At 33.4% G+C, this 20,570-nt stretch overlaps 1 protein-coding gene across 1 annotated transcript; it reads left to right on the top strand.

Annotated features, from left to right (window-relative positions):
• Nucleotides 1-7,282: 7,282 nt before the first annotated feature.
• Nucleotides 7,283-19,397, top strand: LOC106712486 (octopamine receptor beta-1R). Its single transcript, XM_045683986.1, has 5 exons — nucleotides 7,283-7,384; nucleotides 13,688-14,592; nucleotides 16,851-17,048; nucleotides 18,090-18,257; nucleotides 19,017-19,397. The coding sequence occupies exons 2-5, from the start codon at nucleotides 13,811-13,813 to the stop codon at nucleotides 19,201-19,203; spliced, it is 1,335 nt and encodes a 444-aa protein (XP_045539942.1). The 5' UTR covers nucleotides 7,283-7,384; nucleotides 13,688-13,810; the 3' UTR covers nucleotides 19,204-19,397.
• Nucleotides 19,398-20,570: the final 1,173 nt, after the last annotated feature.

The following is a 20,570-nucleotide window of genomic DNA, read 5'->3' on the forward strand; positions in this document are numbered from 1 at the left end:
TTACGATATATTAATTACTTCCATCATACCGCTAAAGAAATACGAGTATGTGTACAAAAACGTATCGTCATCCCTTTCATTAGAAAAGAAAGAAGTAAAAGAAAAATAGAGACAGCAATATATTTTTATACTGTGAGTGAAGAGAAGAGCTCACTGCGATTAATAATAAATTGAATTTGTATCTGCGTAGCTATAAAACTCAAAAGGCTTTTCACTCATTTATTAATCCATTCATTCACCAATAGGAAGACATACCAAATATTTCTTTTAATATAGTACGTGTTTAATTAATAGAAATCGCTCAAGCTTTAACTTTGTACCACAGACAGAAGATAAGCACATGTTGCGGTCCCTTTATTATTTCAATTAAGCTGCGGCTCGCTGTAGCACGGATCCAATTTAAATATTTTTGGCTCCAATCAGAAATGAAGGGTGAAATATGATTGAATCAAATGTCCTCTACCGAAGATCCTTCGTCAGAGTTTTTTTTTATGATTAAAACATATGTTGAATAAGATATGAATCTTATTGTTTAATAATGTAGGTGTAGGTGTAGGTGGGTGGGTTATTTTGAAATAATAAATTTCTGAATATTTAAAAAGAACAGAATATTGGTGAAAATAAGGAGATAAATTACATAGTTTAACAAATCAACACCTCGCAAAATCACTGTTTATTGAAAGATTCTGACTTTCTGAAAGAAAATATAAAGTGTAAAATTACTGCTCTTTAAAAAATTAAAGACCTACCAATATGTTAGGGTATTAATGTAATGACTTAAAGACATTCTTATAACTATAATGTAACACAGGAATAAAAACTATTGTATAAAAACACAGATCCGCAATTTGGTAGCAAAATTAGCTAAGACATTAGAGAAGTGGAGATAGCGCGGAGGTAAATCTCTGTAACCTTCGCGTCACGGACAATAAACTGCACCTGCTCAGGTCACAGGGTAATATTGTTACAAGCTTAATGTTTCTTCTAGATATTGTTTGAAGATTTGTTATTATATTCTACAGACTTGAATTATGTTTTTCTTTTTTTGTAAAATATTATATATCAAAAATCTATATTTACTTTGCTTACCCTTACCTTTTAAGTAGTGCTAAAAAGATTCACTGGACTGGAACTGGATTTTTTTTCATTAATAATGAAAAATGATTCAATATGATATTAATTGTAATTTAACGCTTAAATTTTTTTTTATCATTGTAGGATTGAAATAAGTGATTCGTATTTGCAAAGTCATTTCAGTTGTTTAAAAACCTTCCATAAAGTATTTTTATCTTATATCAACTTCAAGTCACCATATTCATGGCACCAAAGGGCCTCTACACACGATTCACTCTTCACATCCGATAAAGGTCGCAAGAAAAGACAATACGATTCAGTGTTAAAGAGCCCTTAAATTTCAGGTCAAGAGCACTCATGTTAAAAGATCATAACTATGTATTTGACATGCTTTCGAGTATGTATATAACATTATACTTATATACATATGTATGTATATAACAATGATACTTTTAGTCATAAATGTATCGTAAAAAAATGTCATATCATTCACAGGATGATATTTTGCTCCACCAATAAGAAGGTAGTCCAACATCATTGGTGAAATAAAAGCACACAGACTACGTTAGCTAGGTCACTTAGAATGGATGATGTTCGGAGTATTAAATGATTACTTGGGACTGCCGAGTGGTTGACGCTCAGCTGGCCATCCCAAGTATTGCAGGAGAGATGTTGTATAAAAAGATCTTTGAAAGCTTCCAGTTAAGGATTGGATTGAGACAATGCCGGATCGAGGAAAATGGAAAATACCGGAGGCCAAGGCCCATTTCGAGACGCCGCGTTACCCTAGTTATATAGTTAGATAAGAAGGTACTGTTTTTGGCAGTTTTTTTTTTATATGCAGAAAAACCTAAAGACGTACCGACAACATTTTATTTAGAAGCTTAATCCTAAGATCTTAAAGGGGTATGGTAATTCTGGTTTCTTGGGAATTTATATTAATTACTGAGTACAATACATGTCAATTGTGTTGAGATTTAACTTATATTAGAGTTCAATTTATTAAATAAAAGAATGTCATTGGTACGAAGCGATGGATGGACATAGATTTGACTAGAGACGTCAATGAAACGTCAAATAAGAATACTTGGTTGAGAAGGAGTGTGCCCTCTTATAAAGTTGCGCTTCGTCCGAGTCTGGACAGTTACAGTTCGTACAGGTCGGTGAATGGAGGCTTGTGTCTCCGCTGGCCCCTTGCTTAACTGTTCGTTTTGACACTGTTATATGGCACGTTGTACAGTCAAAGTATCAAAGAGTCACTTTGTGATGATGGGACAGTGTTCTGTTACTGTTCGTATCTCCGTGACACAGTAGACGAATATCTCCCTGTTCGTCCAGCGCTAGATGACACTTCGTGCCAACAAACACATATATGTGTAAGAAAACATCCTTTGCAGTGTTTTCGTTGTTGACAAACATTATATAAACTTGTAGAAATCCGTAAAATTGAATGTCAATGTGTTCGCGTGTAAGAAATTATTACTGGAATATTTTTTTGTCTTGATTAAAGCTAATTTGAACTTTAACATCAAGAAGGCTGTAAGACAATATGCGAAATTAGTTTCCAATGCTTTTACAACGGCACTCTACTAGCTTAATATCATTTATTACCTACATTGTACGCTACCTTACGATTGAATTTCATTCAATACTCTACATTAAGGGCTTTTAAATATTCAAAAAGAAATAAAATACATGTACGTAAGAAATGAAGTAGTAATTATTTTTTGAAACTGATTTCTTTGAGGCATTCTATGCTAAACGATCACACGTTAATCTTACTAATATTATAAATGCGAATGTTTAGATGGATGGATGGATGTTTGATTGAAGGTATCTCCATAACGGCTCAATGGATTTCAATAAAATTTAGCACAGATGTAGATCATAGCCTGGAAAAACACATAAGCTACTTATAAGGTCTTTTTTCGCGCGGTCGAAGTCGCAAGCGACCGCTTATCTGGTATGAAAAGTAGTATAACCGAATTAAAATTCCCCAGAGTAAAAGCTTGTTCAACTACTGAACTATGTAATATATTTACTACTAAGATATGTGATAAACATTTTTCTGATACATTATTCACGTATATGTGTGAAATGAAATCATATTACGTTTCGTATCCTCTCTAATATATTTATCGAGGAACTTCCCCATTACTCATCGTAAAACACAATTACTCGTAATATTTTAGGTATCGAAAAATATTTCATATTTTCTCCATACATGTTAACTATAATTTTATATGAATTGTAACATTGTTTTTGAAATAGGACAATGCTTAAAGCCAGCATCAGATCAGTTTCAACTGAACAATCTTAGTTAATACTTGCGTAGGCATCATTGAAATTACCAGTTAAATTACAGTTCTCACTTATTAAAAAATTACAAAAAATATTACTTGATACGTATGTGGCTATTGGAATAATCTGGAACTATTGCAGTATTATTTTAGTTGCAACTTTTTTTTTCTTCTTCTTCTTTTCTTCGTGCTCTTCATTACTGAAGGCCGTGCTCATCTTATAGTGGCTTCACTGATGTGTCGACGAGCTACTTTCACACCGCTCTATCCGCGGCTTGTCTCATTGTCGGAATGTCAAGTCCCAATATTGTCTGGACTTGGTCAGACCAGTGGATAGGCGATCGTCCCCTTGCTCTTACTCAACTTTCCATACTACAACCAGCTTGAAATTGATAATATCCTTTTGGAAATCAATTAATGTCTAACATAGCATAGATATATGACTTAATGTATAACAGACAGGGATTTTACTCAATGCTTGCACATCTCTCGAGTTTATATAAACTTATCTACGACGAGAGATGCTTTGTATCTAACAGATATAACTAGGTTAATTGACATGTGACATAGAATAGAAATATTAAAACAGATAAGCGAGACATAAAGCGGTATAACATCAAACATAAAGCTTAATTACCTGGCCTATAAGTACGTTTTCCACTTCGTAACGCTCATACTTCGTCGCTACGACTTCGTGACATAATTAAATCTTTGGGCGCACGCTACGTCTCTGAATAACACGTTGTTTATCTGTGCATTTTTATATTCCAAGACAAACAGGCAACTAGTCACTAGGTGAAGCTAAAAAAGAGTATGAAACGCTGTCCATAGACATCTAATAAAAGGTTGCAGATGCTTCACCTTTATTGGATTCTATATCTTACCAATATTATAAATGCGAATGTTTAGATGGATGGATGGATAGATGGATATATGCATGTTTGTTTGAAGGTATCTCCAGAACGGCTCAACGGATCTTGATGAAATTTGGTACGGTTTTAGAACATAGTCTGGAAGAACACATGGGCTACTTATAAAGTTTTTTTTTTCATACCGCGCGGACAGAGTCGCAGGCGACAGCTAGTATTTATATCCAAGTCAAACTTGTATATTTTATAATCTATTTAATAATGGTAGTAAACAGAACCAACTTGTGCATTTAATATGTTATTGCTGTAATTAATTATTATGTATTTGGATTAATATCCATAAATTATAAACTTCGAGCCAAAGATAAACTGAAGTCTCTTTGTTTTGATTCACGTAGGTATTAAACTAATATACGAGTCATAAATAATCTATGACCGGAATTTAAATGCAACAAATATGTTTATTTTATACATTAATAAATACACAGAGTTTGTGTATTCTGTCAATGCTCTGTGTAAAATTATAGGAAGTGTCTGAGCACATATTACTCTGTGCAAAGCCAATTGCTATGCTCTCACACAACCATGTCATCGTTAAACTTCATTGCGGTAATCTTATATATATAAAAGAAAGTCGTGTTAGTTACACTATTCATAACTCAAAATCGGTGGAACTGATTTAGCTGAAAATTGATGGGGAGGTAGCTTAGAACTAGGAGACGGACATAGGAACTTTTCTATCTTGTGTGCATTTTTTTTTATTCTGCGCGGACGGAGTCGCGGGTAAAAGCTAGTTTGTAATAAAGATTATTCTTGTCTTTGTTTTTTTCAAAACTAAAGAGAGAGAGATGATGATATTGTTTTAATGTTTCGATAGTGGACATATTAAAGAAGTACAGATTAAATATTTCGTTAGGAGACGTCAAAATTTGTGCTATACGTTATTCACGTATCTTAATACATTTAAACACTTTTTCTCACTATTAATGTGTAAACCAACTGTGTAAACCAATTTAGTTGTACTAAACCAATTTATTTGTTGCTAACAATGTGTAAACCAATTTAATTATAAAAATATTGTAAACCACCGTTAATTACAATATTTTTATAACTAAATTGGAGCCATCCCCCAATTTAGCTTTCCTTTCCTACCGCAATCAATATATCTCGGATCTGACGAATTAACATTCTTACCTTGGGTTTCTGAGACTAAAATGTCCATTTAAAATATATTATCTCTGCTTTGTCAAAGATTGACAGAGATCACGGTATGTTTCTTACAGAGATTTTCGTCTTAGAAACCAACGATTAATATAAAAGATTAAAGGCTGCCAGTACCTTAGGGCTGTAATTTAAATTCGCTTCGCTTTTAGAAAATCGAAAAGTCTGTAGAATTGGAGATAAATGAAGCGAACATTTCACGGTTTGAATATTAAGTATAGGTAAATTAGTAATTCATTCGATTACCACAATATATCTGTGGCCTGCGACTTCGTCCGCGCGGAATTAAAAAAAACTTAATAAGTAGCTTATGTGTTCTTCCAGACTATGTTCTACATCTATGCCAAATTTCATCAAGATCTGTTGAGCCGTTCCGGATATACCTTCAAACAAACATACATCCATCTAAAAATTCGCAAATTGTTGGTATGATTCGGTTAAGACATTCTTTTTTTGAAGTCATTACCGAATCATCTATAAAATTAAAAGAGCAGTCATAGACGTTTCTAGATTGATCAATTGATTCGATTAGATGTTCGATGTAGCTACATAACTCTGCCGTGTGTCAACACAATTCGACTACTCGAAGTTGGCCCGAATAATGGAATATCATCTAAATAGTAATTATTGTCATGTGAATACATCAATTTCTATTATCATATAATTGCAAATATATTGGTCCCAATATAATCCTTATTAAGATCATCATCATCAGCTCACTATACGGCCCAGTGCGGGTTGACTTCACACATATCATTGAATTTCTTCTCAGATATGTGCAGCATCACGATGTTTTCCTTCACAGTAAGAACGTCGGATAAATGTACATATGTAAATCGAGAATCGAAAAACATATTGTTACATGGCGGGATTCGAAACCCAGAACCTGCAGATTGCAAGTCAATTGCTTAATCCCAGAGCCACCGACGCTCCCTTATTAAGATGGTTACGATATATTAAATCCATGGATCACTGATTCAAATCCGACTCGAAGGACCAGAATTAATTATAGGCCAAAGGACTTCTAACGATCGTAGTGACCTCTCAAGTGCCCACCAACAACCTAATTATACATTACAACAATCTTCAAGAATCTACAAATATACAGTAATTTAGAGCACACACAAAAATACAACGAAAAAAAATCTTTTAAATCAATTCGAGTAAGTTTCTTTTAAAAGACTAACTGTCGCTCGCGACTTTGTCCGTTTGTGATTTAGCACAAAACTGAATAACTAGATATTTTTGACAAATGGTAAGTATTTATTAATTTAATTTGAGTTATATATCAGTACATATTAATAAAATTGGAGTGTCTGTGTAACGTCGAAAAAAAACATATTTAATATCTGCTTTACTTATATTCAATTTTTTTTTTCTATATGTCTGTCCGCAAGGTCGCGCTTGTTCCGAAACCTGTACCGATTTTGACGCGACGGGAAGGTAGTAGATTCGGGTAGTATTGTAGGTTACTTTTTTAATTCTACGCTGACAAAGTCGCGGGATACCGTTAGTTGTACATAAAACTTGGCTTACGGGATATAAGCCTGCGCTATACGATGTTCCATACTGCAGCGTGGTCGCTCGCTTCAGTTACTAGAAAACCCTCGTATCGGCTCCACGTATCGCGAGCCTTTGCCTGTACGTATTTTAAAAAATAAACGAGTGTGCGTTTTTGTTTCCAGCCAGTGTTTAAAGTTTTAATGTGTTGAAAATTATTGATTCTTTTCGTTAGTTCCGGCCAGTACCAAGTGAAAGAGTTTTCATTTTGTTTCTATGTTTCGTGTGTTCGAAAATTTAAAGTTTTTGTGAATTACGATATCATTTTGGTGTTCGCAAGAAAAGAGTAGTTTTTTTTGTCTATGGTTTTTTGATTATTCTATTGAAATGACATTTGGAACATTTTGATTTTAGATTTAGGTAAGTTTGAGTGAAAAATTGCATCACAATCATTTTATATTTTTAAATATTCTTTTATAAATATATACTAATTTTTATTTATTTATAAATGTATCTTGTAAATAAGTTAACCAATACTCAGTGATATACCTTTCTAATGTCAAAAAAATATTTTCTGATATCGAGAAGTGTTTTGTGTTTATTTTGTTACATACAAAAATACATATCTTTCCTCTTTATTATTTTAAGGATAGAAAAGTAATATTATAAAGTAATTATTTAAGAATTTAATTCTAAAAGTATGTTGATAATAAATGAAGTAGGCGTTTTGGGGCAATTATGGGGAAAAGATATTGAGAAAGGACGACCTAAGAAAACATGAAGTTATTTTCTTGCGTTAGTGTAAGCTTGTCTGTATATATCTTAAGGCGAGTTATATTTATAACAAAGAATCTTTGAAACCATAGAATGTTTCTTTTACTATAAGAAGCAAGAGTAAGTATTTTTGGTTATTAAAAAAAATCCCGACTGAAAATCTTATAACTGAAGGAAAAAATAAATTGACACAGCACTAGTTAAAATCGGTTCTGTCGTTTAGGCTACAGTTTACATTGGAATTGACTTACATCATCATCAGCAACTCAATATAAGTGTCCCCACTGAGGGGCTTGGAGCCTACTCCAAGTTAGGGGTGACTAGGCCATAGGCAACTGGCCAAGTACGCGTTGGTTGACTTCACACATGTCATTGAATTTCTTCTCAGATATGTGCAGGTTGCATCACGATGTTTTCCTTCACCGTAATAACGTCGAAAAATACATAGGTACATGGCGGGATTCGAAGCCAGGACCTGCAGATTACAAGTCAAGTGCTTAACCGTTGAGCCACCGACGCTTGTCTGAATATTGACTTACATACATGCCCATAATCAACAAAACTTACTTATAAATGTGTAAAAACTTACAAATGAAAAACATTACTCTCTTGTAACTCGGATTAATACAAGACTCAAAAGTCCATTATTATTTACATTTATAGAGTTGTTTTAAATTTTCACTAAATTAAATAAATTTAATTTTAATGAATTACATTTAATTTTTTGACTTATTCATCGCTTTTGAACCTTTCAAACCCACACACAGATTGTATGCGGTTCATTTGAAATGAGTTTGTTCTAAGCAATATTATTTCATAAACAAATTGAATTAATTGTCTGTCGAAGAATTGATTTTAAAATAAGCAAAGATCAGTGGGTGTAATTAACGTAGTTGAATGGAAAAACTGTTTTCTACGGTAGAGACTATGATCAAACGAATTAATAAAAAAAAAAACAAAAGATTTTTTTTTTATTTTTCGGCTTAAATTCCTTAGAAAATACTCTTTTTGCATTATTTTCACGATGAAATTGTTTTTCTTTCAAATTCTAAACAAAAAACTATCACCTTGTACGTACGACGTTTTTAAATATGTAAAATGCGTTCACCTTCGATTTTAATCGAACAATCAAAGTATAAAATTAAAACTATGCGTTCGTAGCCTAAGATTTAACTGTCAGTTGAACTGTTTAGTTAAAACTAAACGTCTGTAGCGGGCTCAAGAGTACCCAATGGACGTGGAAGAAGCGAGAGAGATATGCCAGGTCTACGCCACATTCAAGTCCGTCATCTCCGCCTACAACTCTGGGTCACAACGAGAGTTTTATTTTTCTATAGTAAACGAAATCAAATTAATATGTTGCTTATGAAATAAAAAGATTAATTTTTTAATGTTTCACTCAGTTCAGAATACGCTGACAGTTTATCAAATAGACATCATTCTCGGTGGTTTGAAATGATGATTGACGTATGTGTGCTGTGAACTCTGGGAACAGTAATGCTTGTCTACAGTTCACGTCGCATTTAATTAATTGTGCATACTAACGGGGAACAGCGTAGTGTTCTTTAGTGAATATTACGTGAAAGTTTTTAGCTTAGGATATAATACTGTGTTAGAACAATCGATTTTTTATATGTAAAGGTGGCCAACGAGAACACGGCCACCTGGATTCGCCGAAATAGCGAGGCGACAGTTGCCCATAGACATCCGCAAATGCAGATGTGTTACCTACCTTTAATCCACGGAGAAGGAGCACAGAAAGATGATATTTCCCGTTCCTATGCGTCCCCACTTTCCTTTCCTAATAAGAAAAGGGTGTGAACGGGAAGAGGAGAGACTTTTTTTCTTCTGTAATAAAATAGCCTAATTTGTTTATTAATCGATATGTTATATATGTTAAGGTATCGACCTTGGTGTGTTACGGGGTACAGATAGTGAGATCTCGGTTTTTCCCCGACTGACCAAAAAGGGATGTTGTCACGAGTATGTAAGTTTGGTTTCTGTATGGTTTTATTAAGAGTATTTATGGGTTTGTATGTATGTGATTTCTATTGACTGCGTAGAGCCTGGATTTTGTCGAGTGAGGTGTTATTTGATAAGTCTTTTTCTGAGGAGCGTCATAGTATATATTATATCAGCACAAAACAAAAACAGTGGACCTGAATTCAAATCTCATTCGTCATAACTTTTTTTAAACAGACAAATATTTTTATCTATGGTTTCTATTATTTTCTAAAATAAAAGTATTACAGATAAATTTACATTTTGTTTACCACAAAATAAATATTTTAAATCTAGCCAACAGCTATTTCATTAATTAAAGCCATAGTCAGTCGAGTTTTTTTTAAATCAAGTAAACTTAATAAACTTATTAATAAGTTAACTCGTAGATTTAACAAACCCACACAGATATTTCTATTTACTATTTCTTTTTCCAATAGATATTTTTTCTTGTATCATTTAGTAGTGTACTAGTTGTCGTCCCGACTCTGTCCGCGCGGAATAAAAAAATAGTAGCCTATGTGATCTTTCAGTCTATGTTCTAAATCTGTGCTATATTTCCACAAGATCTGTTTAGCTGTTCCAGAGATAACTTCTAACAAACATCTATCTAAACCTTCGCATTTATAATATTAGTAAGATTAATTAAACCTTTTTGGTTAAAAGATGAATTGTCTTGACCTATTGGGATTTAGAACAACGGGAAGAATACATCTTGAATCTACAATCTTGAAAGAAAACGGGAAAAACATAAAAGAAAACAACACACTAAGTAAAGCGTCCTCGTCCTAAAAATAGCAACTAAAGCACTTTAAATGAAGGAATCTTTGATTGGTAAAGATTTGAAAGGCCATACAAATCCACGGCTCCTACGACTTAAGTAACCCAACACTTGCTACTTCTCTCACGTTGTCAGGGGGGCGCTAGTGATCTTTAATAATTTAGTTAGACTTATGCCCACCCGGTTATATATTCTTGTCTGTCTATATTCAAGAAATTAAATAAACAGATTAAATTTATAGTATTACTAGCTGTCGCCCGCGACTCCGTCCGCGCGGAATTAAAAAAAAAACTTAATAGGTAGCCTAAGTAGTCATACAGACTATGTTCGTCATCCATGCCAGATTTCAGCAAGTTACATGCAGCCGTTCTGGAGATACCTTCAAACAAACATCCATCCATTCATAGTTTTTAGGATTTTTGTTTTGTTTGTAATATATAGTTTTATACAAATTCTAAGTGTTAATTGTAAATGAACTTGACCAGAACCAAGTTTCAAATAGACGTAAAAATACTAATAACTAACTTAAAAAGCTTAAATTAGAAAAATATACAGAATGTTTTCATAATAGGCAATTTGTTTTTTATCAAGGCCGAAATAATGGGTTTGTTTTACGACCAAAATAAATATATTACAGGTTAAAAAAAACATGGGCTTTTAAATTATTCTTAAATTGTACAAGACCTCAATCCCCCGTAGGCTTATAAATTGTGCCGTAAAATAGCTTTCGCAATATTTTTTTTGCGAGGTGATTTTTACAAAATACGCTGCTTACAAGATAAAAGGAAAAATTTGGGATGTAGCAGACTATTTTTTAATATATATAAAGGTTATCTCTCGTGTAATAATTTATCTTTAATTGAATATCTTTTTTTTCTTCTAATGTCTTTGGCTGGTGATATTTTTTTTTTCATATCCTTTCAAATGGGCACTAAGCCAAGATGTAATAATTTGTTTTTCGATGTCCTGTCTGTGAGAATATCATCTTTCTTTCGTATAACGATCAAAAATGTATTATATTTTTTTATATGTATTTTCGTGACAATTATATATTACGTGTTTATTATAAAAGTTATTTAGTGGAAGCAAACGTAAAAAAACATTATTAAGGCACTATGTTGCTTTGTTGCTATATTTTTTCTATAGAACACAATAATGTTTTTTTAAATTTATGGTGTTTTAAATTAAGACCTGCCAGTTCTCATTTCTTTGAACTATATCCTTTATTCCATTCATGTTTTTATAGTGACATTCTGTTCCTTTACAAACATAGTTAACTCAAAGCTCTTTTAAGTTGGGCGTATGTTTGTTAAAGTAAAACGACGCGCCTAAACGACATGTGAGTTCGTGCTTTTGACTAAAGTAAAGGATAAAGGAAAGTTCATTACAAAGCTGTTTTTGAATTTAAACGTTTGAATTGTCATTTCACTTATTTTCTTTGAAAAAATAGAGACAGCAATATATTTTAATAAACACGTTTCTGCAGAGGAATTTCAGGGTTAATATTATGATGTGAATAGCTGTCGCCCGCGATTCCGTCTCCCGTGGAATTAAAAAAAACTTGATAAGTAGCCTATGTGTTCTTTCAAACTATGTTCTACATCTATGCCAAATTTAATCGAGATCCGTTGATCAGTTCTGGAGATACCTTCTTATAAACTTCCATATATCCATTCATCCACATCCATCTATATCTATATATATAAAAGAAAGTCGTGTTAGTTACACTATTTATAACTCAAGAACGGCTGAATCGATTTGACTGAAAATTCGTGGGCAGGTAGCTTAGAACCAGGAAACGGACATAGGATAATTTTTACCCCGTTTTCTATTTTTTTTTTATTCCGCGTGGACGGAGTCGCGGGTAAAAGCTAGTTTATAATATTATTAAGATGTATGTATCTAACACATAATTATTGGTTTTCGATTTTAGAGGAAAATAATTTTTGTTTTAAATTTCAAATGTATAAACTATTGAAACATCAATAAACCCTGTTATATGTATAGTATATAACATTTCTGTGGCCCTATTATTAATGTTAGTCGCCTTAATCATCATTGTCAATTATATCAAAACTAGCTTTTACCCGCGACTCCGTCCGCGCGGAATAAAATAAAAAAAAGAAAAGAAAACGGGGTAAAATTTATCCTATGTCCTTTTCCTGGTTCTAAGCTACCTACCCACCAATTTTCAGCTAAATCGATTCAGCCGTTCTTGAGTTATAAATGGTGTAACTAACACAACTTTCTTTTATATATATAGATTGGTATGAGATTTTTGGTGAACTTTACGTCTGATAGGGGGCGCTGCACACATGTTAATACAAATTTTGCCGTTTACGATACAATGGCGATTGAACAATTGAAAATTGAACCATTTCGGAGATACCTCTAAACCATCCATCCATCTAAATTAGTAAGAAATTTATACGTCTTATAAAATTTACATTGTTTTCTTTCGTACAGGAAACTGTTTTTTTTGTAACTAAATTCACAGTACGATAATTTTTTAACACATTCAATTAATTACCATCGCAGTACGCTCGAATATAAGAAATAACAATTTCAGTAAAATTTCCTCAACACAAGCGATCCTCATTAAAACAAGCTATTGATGCGAAAATAACTGTGTAGTTTTGTCAGTATAACAGTAGTATTCCATTGCCCTAACACTTTTATATTGACGTGTCTATTTTGTTCAAGCAAATAAAAGCGATCAGAATACGTACACAAATATCACGGCAGTAGAATCCTACGGTAACTTGTAATTCCATGAAAATTAGGAGACTTATATACTCGTACTACTAGCTGTTGCCAGATTATGTTCTACATCTGTGCCAAATTTAGTCAAGATTCAAGTCAAGGCCAGTGCGGGTTGGTTGACTTCACACATATCTTTGAATTTCTTCTCAGATATGTGCAGGTTGCATCACGACGTTTTCCTTCACCGTAAGAACGTCGGATAAATGTACATATGTAAAACGAAAAAAACATTGGTACATGGCAGGATTCAAACCCATGATCTGCAGATTGCAAGTCAATTGCTTATCCCCTGAGCCACCCACGCTCTTAGCATCATCTTCTACAAATTATATTATTTTTCACTAAATTAATCCATATTTTCGAAGGTAACAAATATTTTTCTAATTCTTTTTATTTCTTTGCAGGTCTACAAACAAACAACAGGATGGAAAACAGCATCAGTGTATATCTCCACACGACAAGCAAATTCTCTTTGACCAAAGAAATAAATATGACTTAAATTCACTAAATACAACAAAATGTGAAATATGAAAGTTGACATTGTCTTGACTGACAACCCTGAGAACATAAGTTTGGACTTTATTTCCACATCGATGTATCTAACAGATAGTTACGTTAACAAGTCCCTCGAAATAAACGAGACGACAAACGATTTAGTTTACAGCAATCAGTTCGAGAACGATCCTATTATTGTATTCTTTATCATCTTAAAATGTATAATAATGTTGTTTATAATTTTAGCCGCTATATTCGGAAACTTGTTGGTCATAGTTTCCGTTATGAGGCACAGAAAATTGAGAGTGATCACCAATTACTTCGTCGTATCACTCGCGTTGGCGGACATGTTGGTTGCTATTTGGGCCATGTGCTTCAACTTCAGCGTTGAAATCACTAATGGGGAGTGGCTGTTTGGCTACTTCATGTGTGATGTTTGGAATTCTTTAGACGTGTATTTTTCTTCGGCATCGATCTTGCATCTTTGTTGCATAAGCGTTGATAGATATTACGCTATAGTTCAACCATTGGACTATCCTTTGATAATGACTAGTGGGAAGTTGGGAATCATGTTGGCTGTTGTCTGGTGCAGTCCAGCTTTGGTTTCCTTTTTGCCAATATTTGCTGGATGGTACACAACTCATGAACATCTGGACTTTAGACGACGTCATCCGAAAGTTTGCAGTTTCACTGTTAATAAAGTATATGCGGTGATATCGAGCAGTGTCAGCTTCTGGATTCCTGGTGTGATTATGATCTTTATGTATTATAGAATTTACGTGGAAGCGGACAGACAAGAGAGGATGTTGTACAGGTTTGTGAAATTATACCGTCGGTTTCTGAGACCAAATCTCTGTATAAAACATATCGTCATCCCTGTTATTATCTTTGACAAAGTCGAGATAACAATATGTTTTAAACGGATATTTTGGTCTCAGAAATCCACTGTAAGTCATTTATTTGTAAGTTAACTTTTGAGACCGAATAAGATCTAATTCCTCAATTTTTTTAGTAACATAAGTTGCAGTCAATCCGCAATTGCAGATGCGTTTCATAACTTTAATCGACGGATAACGCACGGAAAAACATTTCCCCTTCCTAGACGTCCATTCCTCTATTAAATCTACTTCCTCTTCCCATCTCTCCCTTATAAGAAACGGATGGGAAGAGAAAGGGGACTTAAATTAGCGGGCCTCTTCTTCAATTATAGGTAGATATAGCACACTTGAGTGTTGTAACTACGTGAATTATTAATGGTTTATTCTAGTAATATTCCAGTGATATACAATGCTCAACATTACGTTATGCTTATTCATTGTGTTAACAAAATAATCCATATTTACATTTAAATGTCTACTCAGTTGTTTCCGTAATAGATAAAATAAATGCATCAGAGATTCCATACTTTATTGTTACATTGATATATAAATTATGTAATTTACATAAATATTTATTTACATATTTATAACAGTGGACCTATTAGTGCTACAACATATTTGTTGCACGAATGTAGTAGAAACAGATGTAGAACATAGTTTGGAAGCACACATAGGCTACTTATTAAGTTTTTTTTTATAATTCCGCGCGGACAGAGTCGCGGGCGATAGCTATTCTTAAAAAATATAGCGTCCATTTTAAATTTAATATTAAAATTGGATACAATGAATTACGTAGACAGTATTTGTGACAATGAAAACGTATAAGTACAACAGCATACAAACCATTGTTCTGTGTGACAGCAACAACAATAAAATTGTCATAAACGACACAATGCATATCACACAAACAACGTTTTCGTGAATATTAAAACGTGCGACATTTTACAAAATGTTATTTCAAAATTGGAGTGTTACAGAACTTCTGTATTAGAACGTAAAGAGATTTTAAATTATTTATTATATACTACTACTGTCACGCAAGAATCTGTCCGCGCACATTTAAAAGAAAAATCTTAATTAGTAGACTATGTTTTATTCCACAATATGTTCTACATCTATGTCAAATTTCAGAGATATGTGTTTAGCGGTTCTGGGGATACCTTCTAACAAACATCTGTTCATCCTTCTATCTCAACATTCGCATTAATAATATTAAGTAACATTGTAACTGTACGTTTGTAATTCGAGTAATAAAAAAACAAAAATTTCAATTTTTTTTTCGAATTATTTGTCTCATGCATATGCGTTACCGTTTTCACCAAGAAGGATGTTAGTAAAAACTCACACCTTTTATTAATTGTGCATAATGACGTCATCAGATGTCGGTTTCATGTTATGTTATAATAGAGCTTGTCATAAATTAACAAGGAAAATCTTGTAAGTGACATATACTACAAAAGTTAAACACAGTCTTATTAACAAACCCCAATCGCGTTCTTTTACTAATTTGGCAGGGTTATAATTGCAAAGCATCTTTAGTGAAAGATTCATTGTTCGAGACACTTTTTTTCTTTTTTTTTATGCTGCTGACAACAACAGTATAAAATGTATCTCATTTTTCATTCGCAGCCAGCGATTGTCCTAAATGTTATTGTTTACTTCTAGAAACAAATGCCACGAGCACGAAATTTGCGACGCGCGGAGCGGTGCGACTATTGGAACGAGGCGATGTAATCAAAAGTATAGCAGAATATAGCAACGCTCACGAAACGAGCGTGAGCGGAGTAGTACTTTACATCGCCCCGCTCGTCGCTAATTTATTGCCTGTGGCTTAGTACTTACATTTCAATAAAATTAGAAAAATCAAACAGCTGAAATATAAAAAGTTAACTTCAAAAATTTAATGTCAATCAGGAATGTGTTAGTCAATAATCATTATCAGTCAAATATCGCTAGAAAATTACATGTTGATCTTTTTTCGTAAATATTTTAATACTTTTTTAAATCAATTGTAGGATAATTTTTTATTTTTATTTTTAATTCTTTTTTCTTATCTGAGAGCGATATTATATTAAAACATAGATATTACTTAAAAGGTACTGTAGACTAACAACTTTTTTTTCCTATTTACAACCAGTTTGGTTTTTTTTTTAGTTATGTGCTAGCCGTGATTATAACGAATTAATTTTGACAGGAGTAAAGTAGCAGCTCTACTTTTGGACAAGCATCTCCAGATCAACGGCATCTCGATGGGTGATGTGATGAGAGAGCGACAGAGCATCCAAATGCAGCCCATGGCCAGCAGCAAGATGAAGCGAGAGAGGAAAGCTGCCAGGACGCTCGGTATCATAATGTCAGCGTTCCTGGCATGCTGGTTGCCGTTCTTTTTATGGTTCGATATTTGAATTATGTTTTTTAGAAGACAAATGAGCATCTGGTTGCCTAATTTAAGCGATTGGTCAAATTTTAGGTGATATATGAACAGGTGATAGATTCGCTGCTATTGCGGTTGATTCTTTCTGAATATATATAAAACCTACTTAGAACCTGACAGCTACAGAACAAGGAGTGTCTTTTGACATTTTTTTGACGTTGACAGGAGGGCGCTAGTGTGCTGTCATAATTTAGTTTGACTTATGCCCATCAGTTCAGCCACCTTCTCAGTCTATAGTTGCCGCTATTTTGTCAAAGACCGTCGGTGGCTCAGGGGTTAAGCACTTGACTTGCAATCTGCAGGTCCTGGGTTCGAATCCCGCCATGTACCGATGTGTTTTTCGATTTTCGATTTATATATGTACATTTATCCGACGTTCTTACGGTGAAGGAAAACATCGTGATGCAACCTGCACATATCTGAGAAGAAATTCAATGATATGTGTGAAGTCAACCAACCCGCACTTGGCCAGCGTGGTTGACTATGGCCTAGTCACCCCTAAAATTGGGGTAGGCTCCGAGCCCCTCGGTGGGGACGTATAGTGAGCTGATGATGATGATGATATGATGAATGTATCCTAAAAAAAAACTTGAAACAACCTACAACCAAACGAATGCGACTAAAAATCGATTAAATTGTACTGCATAATACAATAATTTACCGCAAGCGATAACAGTCATGGCCTACACCAAATCGTGTGGATCACGAAACAATTATAGTTAATGCAAGTTGAAAATCGCTTTATAATAACGAAATAACACGTATTTAAACTTAACATGTGACAATTATGAATATAAAACATAGAAAATGGTAAAAGCGATATGGAAAATTACAGATTTTTATTCAAATTTTCATTTCTTTTAAACAAAACTTTTAGATTTTTTCATAACGAAATTTAGACAACACAATAAACAGAATAAATCCAACAAGAACTCAAGTATCTTTTAAGAATTCAATGGAACGAAATGGATTTTTTTTATAAGTCTCCAACCCCCCCAGGTATATTATAACGGCGCTGTGTGGGGACGCATGCCCTTCCCCGCCGCCGGTGGTAGCAGCTGTGTTCTGGGTGGGATACTTCAACTCAGCACTTAATCCACTCATTTACGCGTACTTCAATCGGGACTTTAGAGCGGCTTTTAGAAAGACATTAGGATCTTGTTGCAGGTAAATATATGTTTTAAAAGGTTTTCTAATGATAATGTTTTCATATTTATATTTTTCTTTATTTTTTTGAAAGCTTTTTTAACATCAAAGTTGTATGTTTGTTACATACAAGACTCTTTTAAGTATAGAATAAGATATTAAATATAACATGTCTCAGTTCACACGAATAACATATCAATTGGGATTCTTCTTTCTCTCGTATTTTCAAGGATATACTCTTAAATTTGTTTCGGCATTTAAAATCCAGGAATGAAACATAATATGCTTTGAAATTAAAATAGATTCAACAATCAGCACGCAATTGTAGTTGTGGGAGTAAATCCCACTGCAGCGTGTTGCGGAATAATGAGGAAAACGTTTGTTTATGTCAACTGGATAACAATGTAACGTCGGTTTACACTGCCGATAAACTGATGCAATTTCCAGATAACAATATTTTTGTGTTAGTATATAAAATTTTACTTAAAGAGGTACAATAGAAATGTATTTTGAAATCAAATCAATAATAACCAATTCTCTTCATCTTACAAACTGTCAAATATTTAAAAAAAAGTTAATATCAAAATTTTACGTCAACCTCATAAAGTTACCAATTCTAAAATACGCCATAACATATTGAATAAAGACAGATTTTTTTAATACAAGTATTCTGGTGGCGTTATTTCACTATAGTTGTCAATTAAAGCTTGGTTTATGTGATCTACTACATTTAAAAAAATACTATATTTAAAAAAAATATATGAATAATTTTTTTATAAGATCGCTGTTCGGTGACATCGGACGTCGGTACTGCTGCCCACAACAACTGTTACGAAGAGAACACCATCATTCGAACGCGTCTTCTGACATCCACATGAACAACTGCGTGAAGTCAACCTCCGCAGATGTACTGAGAACGCATCAGCCATGCAGTTCTAAGATTGAAAACGTTGAAATCGCTGCATAAAATCGATGAGTCGCAAAAGGTCGTAACTTTTTGAGGTTTTCGAACTGTGCTAAATAATTTAATGGAATGGCACTTCGAAACAAAGTGGCCATTGACCTCCGACATCCTTCACCTTTTAAACAAGATCTTTATGTTCCCAAAATCCAATCTTTTTTTTAATAATGACATTTTTTTTACGGAAATCTTTTATGTTATTAACGTGTACTAACTCTCCTGAAAAATAGAATTTCTTGTGTTATGACAATATACGTCGGAGCCGTAGAAATGTTAACGTAGAATTAAAACAGTACAATGTCTAAATTATGCTAAGGTTGTGAAACTGACATTGTTTTAGTGGCTTCGAAAAAACATAACCTCAAAATCATGTCAGTGTTTGATTTATGTAATAAATAATTTCTAAATATGTGTATTGTCGTTTAATAAATGTTGTATATGTTTAAATGGTTTGAACTTTCGTAAGATATTATTATAAACTAAATATAAAATGACTATTAACATACGGATATATCTATCGTCTCCAACAAATAGTTTTAAACCCATATCTAGTGACAGACGGGCTGTGGGAGATGAACGACAACAAAATTGTACAAGTCCCACTCAGAAGCCTATCAAGGGCTTTGTCCAGGTTGATTTATTCTAAAGGTTCATTTAGTCGTAATCCGTAATTGTACGGACAACGCTCGACAGTCGCGTCAGAGTGAGACAAACGTATTTTCCCTACGTTTGACTCGTTTTGAAACGTCTGACTTGTACGTACGATTCCGACTTGTTTCTAAATGAGCTCTATGGATTTTGTCGGCCCAACGGGAAAATACCTGCGAACTGGAACTTAGCTATGTATAAATAAATTATTAAGTCGTGAGTTTTATAAATGTATAGTTTAGTGGCTGGATATTAAACTATGAAAGGAACAATAACATATTATGTCTTTTTTCTTTATACAAAATTAGAGAGACAGATAATATAAGTTTTTGCCGTAGTAGCCGATGGTTAAATAATATTTGTTATTATTAAATATTTGATGTTAATTACAAAACATAGTTCAATTATATTTGTTCAAATGTCCTGTGTATTTGTAATTTTATTTAATAAACATTGTAAATATTGTATTTTTTGATATAATTAAGGCAACACTAAAATAAATGTACGACAATAGTTATTATGCAAGATGTAATCAGTATATTAAATTAGTAAAATTTTATACATGACCTAATTTTAGTCCTCTTCCCCTTCCCACTTTTTATAATGGAGAGGATGGGAATTGGATGAGGATTTGTCGGAGGAGGGGACGCATAAGAAGGGGAAATATTCTCTTTCTGTACGTCCTCTGTAAATTAAAGGTAGACAACGGATCTGCATTTGCAGAT

This window comes from Papilio machaon, chromosome 24 (assembly GCF_912999745.1).
Source record: "Papilio machaon chromosome 24, ilPapMach1.1, whole genome shotgun sequence".
In the NCBI taxonomy this organism is placed as follows: domain Eukaryota; kingdom Metazoa; phylum Arthropoda; class Insecta; order Lepidoptera; family Papilionidae; genus Papilio; species Papilio machaon.

Coding starts and splice junctions, on each gene's coding strand:
- LOC106712486 (XM_045683986.1), top strand. CDS start 13,811: ATGAAAGTTGACATTGTCTTGACTGACAACCCTGAGAACATAAGTTTG. Junction 17,049..18,089: donor TGGTTGCCGTTCTTTTTATG/GTTCGATATTTG, acceptor CAACCCCCCCAG/GTATATTATAACGGCGCTGT. Junction 18,258..19,016: donor ACATTAGGATCTTGTTGCAG/GTAAATATATGT, acceptor TTTTTTTATAAG/ATCGCTGTTCGGTGACATCG.